At 38.3% G+C, this 12,352-nt stretch overlaps 1 protein-coding gene across 4 annotated transcripts in view; it reads right to left on the reverse strand.

Annotated features, from left to right (window-relative positions):
• Window positions 1–12,352, reverse strand: part of LOC131985023 (receptor-type tyrosine-protein phosphatase U-like) — a 321,313-nt gene that overhangs the window by 114,611 nt on the left and 194,350 nt on the right. For all 4 annotated transcript variants that reach the window (XM_059350038.1, XM_059350037.1, XM_059350036.1 and 1 more), the window contains exons 6-7: window positions 8,640–8,811; window positions 5,959–6,252 (exon numbers count right to left, since the gene is read on the reverse strand). In XM_059350038.1, the coding sequence (XP_059206021.1) occupies window positions 5,959–6,252; window positions 8,640–8,811 (466 nt within the window). The remainder of the gene's footprint in view (window positions 1–5,958; window positions 6,253–8,639; window positions 8,812–12,352) is intronic.

The following is a 12,352-nucleotide window of genomic DNA, read 5'->3' on the forward strand; positions in this document are numbered from 1 at the left end:
ACCGCATCAGGAGAGCCATGAAATATGATTGATAGATACATTTTTCTTATTACTCCGACACATGAATGCAGCACAGATACTTGATTCCAAAAAAGTTGGAACATTGTCTGATCCTAATCCTAATACTTTGTGTACAATTAAACACTATACAAAGACATTTTTTAATGTAATTTTATTCAAACTCATAAACTTTTGATTTAAAAAAAAAATACTGTACACTCTGACTTCTTTTATCTTTTTTTTTTAACGTTTTTTTTAGAATCAGGGTCGTACAAATATTCTCTCATTTCCTCAGTTTGAGACGATGACAGACATCTATTCTGTTTTTACACTGTGTTCCGACCTGTGTAAGTCTACTTTTTTCGACACTGAAAACTGATCAGAAATCAATCAGGGAATTGTATTTTCAGGGAATTTTTTTATTTTTTGTTTGTTTTTGTGTTTTTATGTGTATTTTTTGTATTTTTTTGGGGTGTTTTTATGTGTTCTTTGTGTATTTTTAACGTGTGTTTTTTGCGTGTTTTTGTGTATTTTTGTGTGTTTTTATGTGTGTTTTCTGTAATTCTTTTGTGCGTTTTTTGTCTGTGTATTCGTGTCTTTTTTGTGTGTGTGTGTGTGTGTGTGTTTTGTGTTTGGCATGTTTCTACACTGTGTTCTGACCTGTGTAAGTCTACTTTTTTCCACACTGAAAACTGATCAGAAATCAATCAGGGAATTGTAAAAGACTCAGACCTATAAGTAGAAACAATGACGGCATTGCTAGAAATAAAATCTTATCAGTTCCTATCCCTACCGACAAAAAAAAAAAAAACCTGACAAACCACATCATAACACAACCTTTTTGGAGGTAATGAGGAGAGAGAAACACCTTCTAAACTGACATTCTTACCTGCTGTGTGTTAACAAATACACAACATGTGTTTGGGGCAGAATCAGAATGTGTCAAATCTGCACATAACGAGCCAGCAGCGAAGCTGAGGTATATCTGCCCTCTACACAGTGATCATTCAAATGAGGAGAACAGGAATCACTTCTGAAGGCAGTACATTTGGCTGCAAGTACTTAAGGTGCGTCTCATTGAAAGTTTATGTATGTCAGTAATTCAATTCAAAAAGTGGAAATAACACATTATATAGATCCATTACACATAGAATGAAACATTTCATGTGGAGTCCGTGTTTATTGTAATTTATTTATTTATTGTTTAGTGTTTTTTTGTATTTGTCTGTGTGGATTTTGTGTTTTTTCTGTGTTTTTTTTTCTGTGTTTTTTTTGTTGTTGTTTGTTTTTGTGTTTTTTGTAATTTTTGTGTTTTTTGTGTGTGTTTTTTTGTGTTTTAAATGCATGTTTTTTGTATTTTTTGCTTGTTTTTATGTGTATTTTTTGTGTGTTTTTATGTGTTCTTTGTGTATTATTAACATGTGTTTTTCTGTGTGTTTTTCTGTAATTCTTTTGTGCGTTTTTTGTCTTTTGTGTGTGTATGTGTGTGTGTGTGTGTGTGTGTGTGTGTGTGTGTGTGTGTGTGTGTGTGTTTTGTGTTCGTTTTTTTTGTTCAAAATGTTGATCCAGTAAGTCTAAATGAAAAATAAATAAATAAATGAGGTCATATAGGTGAGGTTGTGATGAAAAAACAATTCCAACATGGCATGGTAAACAGTTTTTAAGTGGTGTATACAGACAGAATGATAAAGAGTCAATGGCTTACATTACATATGGCTTACATTTAATGAAGACCTTAAATTCAGTGTCTCAAAAAATGTGAATATTACAGAAGACACATGCCAAAAAGTAGTAATATGTAAATGTTGTCCTCTGAAAAGTCTGTCCATCTATATGACTCAATACTTGGTTGGTGCTATTTGACTTGAACTACTGGAAATGGACTTTTCATCATATTCTAATGTATTGAGATGCACCTGTACTAAGCATATTGAGGCCTTGGGATGAATACACTGAAAGATATACACACACTGCCAGTTTGCACTGAGATTGTGTTATTCCCTTACAAACAAAAATTTAGACCATTTGAATCTTTTGAAGCAGGAAACATGAATGCTTGGGTGCATGAATGGCACATCTGCATTCATGCCAAGGTTGCTTTTTTGTGGCCACACAGGAAGCCTGAACACTGGGGGGGGGAAAAGCCCAAGCGCACATTACTGGTTTAACATGTGAACTGGGCCAGACTCAACAATGGCCCATGGGATTGCAATCCTCTGCACCAGTAAGTATAAAATGTCACACTCAACGACTGTCCAAAAAGAGGAGTGAGTGTGCTAAAAGAAACGGCTCTCTGTGACACATTAGGAAGACAAATTCATCCAGAGTTTTGTGTCACGGGGCCTCTGCTGTCTGCTGCCCCCCCTCCTCCTCCTCCAGCCCCCGGGGGGATGAAGCTTCACATCGGAGCAATGGGAGTCGACAGGAGGTGGGCGAGAGGAAGACACTGACGAGAGTGGATCAAAGAGTGGGGCAGGTGACAGGAGCGTCATGCTGTCTACTTGACAGAGCGGCAGGGTGTCTTTTTCACCCGGATGAGCAGCACGGCGGCTCAAACACAGATGAGAGGTGGCAACAGGACCCTGTCTTCTGCCGGCACGACACGAGAACCTCGACAAGCTCTTGAACTTTCTTCTACGGCCGCGTTCAGCTCAGTTATGAAGCCAAATGTGAGCTCCTTTTTGGCTCCATTAGATATGGATCTATCATTGTCCTGCATGTAAATGGCTGTACACTGTAAAAAAAAAAAAAAAGCCTGTACGTTTTTACGATTAAAAACTGCTAAACCATGACAGTAAAAGACCGTAAAATGATAAATGAGTTACACTGTAAATGTATAGATCAGCCAAAACAGTATTTTTTTACAGTTGTTTTTTTTTAAATTACTCCACTGTAAAACACACTGTAATGTGTATTAATTGTAATATATATACAAGCCATCATTGTACTTTTTGCATTTATTTTTTGTAAAAAATACTTTTTCTCACTGGAAAATGTACGAAACACCATATCTCTGACAAAAATATACTGTAATATTTAACCCTTTGATGCACAACAGGGGTCTAAAGTGACCCGATATGTATGAGTTTTTATGTTCTATATCTTTGCAATAAATTATTTTCATCAAGTATTTAGCTAAGTAGCTTGTTAAGCTAACTACTTAGCTAACTACTTAGCTAACTAATTAGCTAAGTAGCTTGCTAAGCTAACTACTTAGCTAACTAATTAGCTAAGTAGCTTGCTAAGCTAACTACTTAGCTAACTACTTAGCTAACTACTTAGCTAACTAATTAGCTAAGTAGCTTGCTAAGCTAACTACTTACCTAACTTCTTGACTAAGTAGTTAGCTTAGCAAGCTACTTAGCCAAGTAGTTAGCTATGTAATAATACAAGAACTTTTTTTCCTAATAAAGTATGAAGGGCAAAATTGAAATAATGATCTGTTGTTATCAAAAACAAGTATTTAAAGAATACTTGGAATATTCAATCATAAAATAAGTTGATATCAAAAGATAGAGCACAGAAACACACAGTAAGCATTAAATAACATGGGAAATGAATGCGGGTTATTTTTGACCCATGTTGTGCATTAGAAGGGGGGTCAATATGTTGTGCATCAAAGGGTTAATGGTAAAATCTTTAATTCAAGCGTTTTTATTTATAAAGTATTTTCTTGTCAATTATATGGCAAAACAGTGTTTCTTTTGATGGAAAAACTCTTTATTTATACAGTAACAATGGAATAAAATGGCAATCTTAAAATGTGAAATCAACATTGCCAATATCTTTTTACTGTAATATGAAAAAAGTTCTACTGTATTTATTACGGTAAAGTTCTGGCAACCACAGCTGCCGTTTTTTTACCGTAAAAACAACAGTTTTTTTGAATTGTAGATTAAAGCTTCTTCATATAAATATGTGTTTTCATTAGGGCATAGCCTGGGATGAATAAAAAGCATCAGACACCTCCCACGCTGCAATGACAACAAACACACCTTTTTGTTCTCAGTGGCTGCAGGCAAACTACAAGTTGTTAAGTGATGCGTCAGAACAGTTTGATGCGGCTCACAGCTGCAGCTCAGAACTCTGGTGATTCAGAGCATCAGAGCAGGAAGGCACTCTGGAAACTGCAGGATAGCCAGATGGTCTTCTCTTTGTTGTTTCTTACTGATGCTTCTCAGTATACGCTAGTGGTGTCATAGCAACTCATCAAAAGTCACATATCCATTATATTTTATATTTATGGATAAGAATCATCCTCCATCGCAGTCGACTATTAATAAACATCAAGTATATCTTGCACTTTCCATTGATTTATTTAACCCTTCGCTTAGTTTTATATTCCTAGCATTGTCAGTACATCTTGGCTTGATATGACACTCAGTATACAGGTACACTGCACGCTGTAGGACTCTTTTAGATGGAAAAATCCCCCCAAAAATTTGTCTTTATAAGTCAGACTCGAGTCATGAATTTGAAGACTTTTGACTCGACTTCACAAAATGTAAAGAGACTCGACTTGGAGTATTAATTTGTGACTTCACTTGGACTTGAGCTTTTGACATGAAAGGACTTGCTACTTTCCCCAAAACCCAAAGATATAAAAAGTCTGTTGCTAAGGAGCGCTCTATCTCCCTGTGTGTAAATGTGTGCATCTCTCGCTGTGTGTGTGTCTGTGTGTGTCTGACGTGTGCTGTCAGCACAACATCCAATCAAATTCTATCCACGCTATTTTGATTCAACAGCATCCATCCAATCAAATGGATGCTGCAATCAGACAACCAATGAAGAAGAATTGTCAACAAACTGCGCCAGCTGGCAAAAATGATTTGTGAAATGAGTGCGAAATGAGTTTTGTTCGGGTATAAAAACTTCGAAGTGGTCAGCAGAAAACTAATTGCAGTGTGCAAACCTGGCGATGCCGAAGAAGATCGTCAAAAAAAAAGTTTTGATTAATAAATACAGATTCTAAAAGTATACATGATCCGTGTAAATATTATAGCTCTGTTCTTAAAAGGACTCGAAACTCGAAAGGACTTGGGACTTGTCTGTTTTGTTTGGGACTTAAATCGGGAGTAGAGGGCAAAGACTTGAGACCTACTTGTGACTTGCAAAACAATGACTCAATGGTCCCACCTCTGTGAAGCTGTATATGCACATTAGTACTGTGAGCTAAATGCTAACATAAGCATGCTAGTATACTCCTGCAAAACGACTAAACAAGTGTGTTTATATTGATCGCCATCTAATTTTAGTGTGTTAGCAAAGTACAGTTTGCAAATTAGCACTGAACACAAAGTACAGCTGAGGTTGAATGTCCTTGGTTATCAGATATTGGTTGTGTCATAGACTATATACAGATGTACAATATGACTACAGTATAGGTGATACACCTGTCCCCTCCATGATGGGATATGGGCCACACTAAGAAAAGAACACAAACAAAATGTTTCCTGTCTTTTTAAATAGTTCTTGTCACGCTGATGTTCAAGTGTTCCTTTTTCTATTGACCAATTCATAGATGCTCGAAAAAAGGATGATAAAGGTGATATCGTGATTGACAGCTGTTGTTGCTGCCCTAATTGAGTTGGGCGGGTGTATTTGGGGGGGCTCCGCACGAGGCAGCAACCATATTCGGGACATTTTGCCGTCATTTATGTGCAGTCGGTGGTGTCGTTCATCAATATCTGATCCAAACATTGCTATTCATTGAGTCATGCCACTTGCAAAAACATGTATTCATGGTGTAAAATGCAAAAAGGTAATTTGCATGGATTTCGTCATCACTACGAAACTACATTTTTCTTGCATGAATAAGCATGATCAAGTTGAGGCACTACATAGACTTTGGGTGATGCAAATGTGGGCTTTGGGCAGATCTTCACCATGAAAAGTAATGTAGCATTAGCTAATTAGCACTACCTGTTTACAGTGTAATTGACACTGGATCTGACTCACCTGCACACTTTGTCCTGCTGGTCAGAGGGGGTCCAGGTGCTCCTGTACCCCCCTCCCCAGGCCGGGTGAGCAGGACGCTGATGCGGTACTCTGTGTCTGGCTCCAGATGCCAAATCTTATAGGTAAGTGAGCCCACGCCGTGAGTCTCTGTCCACGTGGACTGGCTGGCCCGGTACTGGATTTCCCTCCTAATGACCGGTCCGTCCCCCACGATGGAGTTGGTGTTGAGCTGGATGATCAGATAGGTGGGGCCTGCCCGCAGGAGCTGAGGGGGGGCAATCGGTGTCGGGGGCACTGCAGTAAAGAAGGTCTGGTCAGTATATCGTATATAGTGCTTGGGTTTGTTGATATTTCTTAGACACAACAGGAAAATATAGATGAAAATCCGCCCTTGAAAACACTGATGCAAGACAGCTAAACATTGCCTTTTTTGCAGAAGCGAGTCAAATGATGCCAGCAAAGGAGAAGTCAAGGATTTCTGTCATTGATTTTCTCCTTTTGTTTTACAGTTTCAATAACATTATTTCTGCTCTGTTAGAGCACCGAGTCATAAAAATCTTTTAATCACATCAGGACTAGGAGAGAGAGAGAGAGAGAGAGAGACTCTTGAATGCTGTAAATTCTTAATTTTCACTCTAATGATGCCGAATAAGAGCTTATTTGCATGAATAATTGCTTAACTAATTCTGTCCTCTCTGCACATAAAAAGCCCAGCCCTGAAAGATAATACGACCCATATCAACCCAGCGAACATCGAATTAATTCATCACATGATGTAGTATATGAGGAAATGTGTGCTTGTTTGTGAGCAAAGGCACGGTTGATGGATACATTATACAGTGACTACACCTGCTTACACACATTATTTATTATGACATTATTCACTGGAATATGAAACAAGAGACATTGTGAACGTGTGTTTGTTTAAAGGAGATTAGCAGTTTTCTTTTTGAGTGTAAGATGAGAAGATCTCTATTAATGTGTGTGCGTCACTCTAAAATAAAGCAGCATGCTGTGTCTTACAGTGTTCTTATAGAACAAATGTGACACATATGCATGAGCAACTTGGTTGGCTGACTATCATTCGAAGAAGCTCTTAGTTTTGTTGAACTTGCTCAGGAATAATATTGTAAATAAGTCTTCAAACTTTTTGTATTGTCTTTTCTCACGTCAGTGGAGTCGAAATAATTATCTGACGAGACATGCTACTGAGGGAAGGTTTACTTTGCCCAGGGCAAATACTAATGTGTTAGAGAAATCTGTCCTGTTCAGAGCCGCTCTGGAGTGAACTCCTTGCCACTTTATATCGTATTAATAGATTGTCTTTTTTTTTGCCCTTTATCGGGCAAAGAACTATATTTGGTAACTTCAGTGGATGTCAGTGGGGGGGTAATATTTTGAGAAAAAAGTTGCAAATTTACTAGAATCAAGTGGAAAATCTACCAGAAAAAAAGTCGCACATTTAAGAGATTTGAAGTGGCAAATCCGTGCGAAAAAAGTTGCAGATTTACGAGAAAAAAGTGGGGGAAAAAAGCAACTTTTTTCTTGCAGATTCACCACTTTAAATCTCATAAATCTGCACATTTTTTTCTCGTAGATTTGCCACTTTAATCTCGTAAACTTTTTTCTCAAAATATTACTCCCCTCCCCCGGCTCCGTATGTTTTTTTACACATTGCACCAGCCTGCATGGTATTTGCATACAGTGGGCATGAATTGTGGGTATGCATAGAAGCAATTTTAATAGAGATAGCTTGACATCCTAATGTCTAAGGGCCTTTTGAAAATGGGTATAGGCTGCAAGTTCTTCCCTATCGGAAATCTCCTGCCAAGCTAGCATGACATGTTGGTGCCAAAGGATGCATTAGGTTATTAAGTTTTATGTGCTACCAGTGTCTCCACTCCAGCGTAACAGACAGCTAAGTGGAGCTATAAGCTCCTAAAGACATAATGTTGGCAGAGATCACTGTCGGTCCACCGGGTGTCTTAGTAAAACTAAGACTAACATTATTATTATTCTTTGGGAGTTATTGCAATGATTAAAACATGAAATTCAGTAATTATAGTCACTAATTCCATTAACCCTTTGGAGTCTTGGGCTGTTTTGTCCATTTTTTTAATACTTTTCATTCAGCAATTGAAACATTTGTTTTTATTTAAAATTTGAGTTTAAAATCAACTGATATAAAGGATTATACAGAATACTATTTTATTTGGTTATACCAGTAATATCTCGAGAAAAAAGTTGCAAATTTACTAGAATCAAGTGGAAAATCTACAAGAAAAAAAGTCGCACATTTAAGAGATTTGAAGTGGCAAATCTGTGGGAAAAAAGTTGCAGATTTACGAGAAAAAAGTGGGAAAAAAGCAACTTTTTTCTTGCAGATTCACCACTTTAAATCTCATAAACTTTTTCCTCAAAATATTACCCCCCTCCCCCGGCGCCGTATTATTTTTTTTACACATTCCACAGTCCACATTCTGGTAGTACGCAATATCCTCAAATATTCTCTAGCGTTGAAATTTGGAATTCGCAAGTATTTCAATGAGTGCCCTATTAAGGGTTAAACAACATGGAAATGAATGCGGGTAATTTTTGACCCATGTTGTACATTAGAAGGGGTGTCAACATGTTGTGCATCAAAGGGTTAAATTAGTCACATGTTGCTAAAACGAGCTTACCTCTGACAATGAGCTCTCCAAAGTTGGAGACGGCGGCGCCCCTGGGGGACAGGGTGATGCAACGGTAGAGGTCCTGCTCCCCACGCTGCGCCTCCACCTGGAAAGTCGCCATTAGCCGTTTATGGCTCAACCGAGACAGCAAGGACGTGTCCAGCACCACGCTGTTCCTCCGCTGACACCACACAGAGAGAAAAAGCAGGAATGAGCAACCGGGCCGCACATTTACCTGAAGTCTATTCAAGTGATTAAAAACGGTCGGCAGGCTGAGAGGCAGACAGGAAGACAAAGGGGGATTAGAATTAGCTACATGGGAGGGCGAGATAATAAATGCGTGATAAATGTCACCCGTAACAATAGTGTTTTCACTTGTGAGGCTGGTGACACAGGCCTCTTGGGTTGTTGTTTCCAGCACAGGGGCTGGAGCTGACAGCTCCTCATCTCTCGCCATGCTAATGTGTCAGCGCTTCGGGCACACTGGCAATTGGCTCAACCAGTGGGACAGGGAATCTGGTTCCAGGTGCGAGCTGTAATATATGCAGCTCTCTCACAGAATAAGCAGATTATTATGTAAACTGTCGCCTGCTCTCGCTTTTCACAAGTAAGTGGGTTTGACATCCGCGTGTTTGAATTGGTTTAGGAGGAAGAGGGGGGAGCGGTGCTGGAAAAATTATTAATTTGATGTACAGTAGCTGGCTACTACACTGTAAAAAGTGTTTGTAGAGTACAGTAAAACACTGTCAAATTACATCAGAATTAGGGCGTGAAATTAAAAATTGTATATCACGTAGTAGACACTTTAAATTACCGTAAATCAAAGAATAGCACAAAACTTTTACTTTTACAGTCATTAACTGTAGGAAACTTATGAAAAATATAACTTTTCATGTAAAGTTAATGGAGAAATACTATGATGTCACAATGACACAATTACCCCTAAAAATAACGGGAATATTTAGTCCAAATTACAGATATTTGTATTTGTATTAAATGTAAAGTAGAAAACCCACTCACTGTATTTTTTACGGTGAAGTTCTGGCAACCAAAGCTGCCGGTATTTTACTGTAAATTAAACAGATTATTTTTTACAGTGTACTGCTTCAAGCCATTATAATATAGCTTTTATTCCAATGTTGGTACCAATCAAATGTGTTTTCTGTAAATGAATGTGTGTTTTTTGTTTTGATTACTCAGTTTGAAGTGACTCTTCATAGTGCAACATGCACATTTTTGATTTTTCACATCAGTTGTCTAAAAACTGTATCCAACATTAAAGTCCACCTGCAGGCTTTTAAAGCAAATAAATGCTTCCATTGGCCAAGTCTGCTGCCATTCCTGTCTGGCAGCGAGCCCCGCGTCATATCATAATTAAGAGTTGCTGCAATCACTAATTCGGCTTTGGAGTCGTTCATGTAGAGGATGTAAATAGCATCTGAGACAGCTTGGACCAGAGGACAGCGGAAGGAAATATGATGCAAATTGATTAAGAAACATTATGCTAACAATTTGTTTGGACTACCTAAATAGAAGAAAGAGTGGAGGAGAGCATGCTTCAGACTGGTCCAGAGAGGACCTCTGCAGCACCGGGGAGATCAAAGAGAAAGCAGCAATTAGCAGACTCGGTGTTGATGATCAAACGAGCCCCAACAACAAATGGAGGAACAGAAGGCAGTAATGGTTTGTGATATATCTCTATTTAGCTGTTACCAGTTTTTTTTTCTCTTAATGAGAAAAGTTGGGAGGAGCGAGCGTTGACTTACGAAGAGGAGTTCACTGCAGCGTACTGTCAAATTACAAAAGACAAGGCTTGTATTGTTTGTTTGCATCTTCCGGTGTGTGTTTGTGTTTGTGTAGCTCCGTCAACAAAGTCGCAAACTCCGAAACTGATAAAAATGTCTCTTTCACATGCCGATGATCTTCAAAGGCTTCAATTCAGAGAAAAGCGAGAGAGGAGGGGGGTGTAAAATAAAATCGGGTGGAAACACAAGGGATGGATCACCAAGTATACTGAGATCTCATTTGCAAAGCGCCTTCTCCCTGCTGCCATCATTTCAAAAGCACTTACATGTGCAGGCTTCAAGGCCAGACGAAGAGTGGAGGCATTCAGGGATGGATTTTTGAAGACTAATATTAGCTCATATTCAAACTAGGAAAATTGAAACTATTTTCAGTTGGTGCGTGAGAGAAATGACTTTAGGGGCTTTAGTAAACTAAATGCCACCACAATCAAACGGCTACAAAAGCACAGGCGCAAACTTAATAATCTCCCAAAGCCTCAAATGACTCATTTCCCTGCAACAACAGAACCATTAAAAGACGAACTCAGAGTCACAAACTCACTGAATTATTTAACATTATCATATTACACTATTATTACTGGCACTACGCGAACAGTTAAGATAATGGAAACAATTTTCTTTAAAACTTACTATATGTTTCATCCCAAGGTCAGAGGAGGTGGATCCAGCTCTTTGTCATCAGGAAATTCTATTTAATTTTATTGGAGCCTTGGTGTTATATATCTATTAAGTTGGGGGACTTGGGAGGACAGCATTTTAAAAGGAATAGCAAAAAGTCATGCAGCAAAGATATCCTGACTTAGCAATAGGGGTCCAGCTTCAAAACAAAAAGGCACGGGACAAGATTTTGGCATTCGGGCGATATGCACTCTTAGAACGCACTGGTTATCATCTGGCAATGATTTAGATTACTTTTTAAAAAATGTTTATGTAAATGCATATGCCTTTATATGCAGCAGACAATAGGTCATAACAGGCGGCAACCTCCGGGTCTGAGCAGGGAGGCAAACCAGGAAGTGCCTTAAGCGGCAGAAATATTGCTTAAGAAATATATAATATAACTTCAAAAATGATTCCAGACCTGGCAAACCTCCCTCGGAACATCTCGACAGGTTTCAACCCAAACGTTGTACAAATTCCAATCATATTTCGAGAAAGTCAGCAAAAGAAAATGCAAATGAATGCATGTTTCCATTCATAGAAGCATATTAGGAGTTCCTTGAAATAAACAGATGGTGATGATGTCATTAAACGAGCGCCAGTCACACTTCAGTGTGGAGTGGAAAACAATGTACAGTACAATGCAGCAGCATTCATGTACAGAAGATGTCCGTAATCCAACACACATAAAAATGTTGCAGTGACAAGATGCTTTTTTATATTCAAAGAAAAACACAACTTACTTTGAAAATAAAAACCTAATTTTAGCCTCAGCTTATTCACAAAATGTTCTATATTTGGCTTGAAGGTAAGTGAGTCATCAATTAAGACTCCTAAGTATTTATTAGTGTCGGGACTTGATTAAAAAAAAAAATCTAATTAATTAGAGGCTTTGTAATTAATTAATCGAAATTAATCGCATTTTAATCGCATATAAATATTTGACCTGAGAACAGTGACAAGTAATTTATTTCACATGGATTTTTAGTATACCATTGAATAATGACTGAATACATAAGCTTAAGCAACAAAAATATTATTTATTTTTGTTCAAGTCAACCATGCTCTTATCGACGCTTCCATCCGTTGGTTTTTTGTAACAAAATGTCCCATCATCCACGGGGCCAACCAAAGCGTCTCATCAGCTTCTTCCTTCATGTTCACTGTGGTTTGTTGTTGTCTCAACTCATCAACGCTAGTTGGTGCTCCAGTATAATCGGTCCGCCTGAAACTCATCCAGTGAGAAACGTTCCGCAG

Source organism: Centropristis striata, chromosome 14 (assembly GCF_030273125.1).
Source record: "Centropristis striata isolate RG_2023a ecotype Rhode Island chromosome 14, C.striata_1.0, whole genome shotgun sequence".
Lineage (NCBI taxonomy): Eukaryota > Metazoa > Chordata > Actinopteri > Perciformes > Serranidae > Centropristis > Centropristis striata.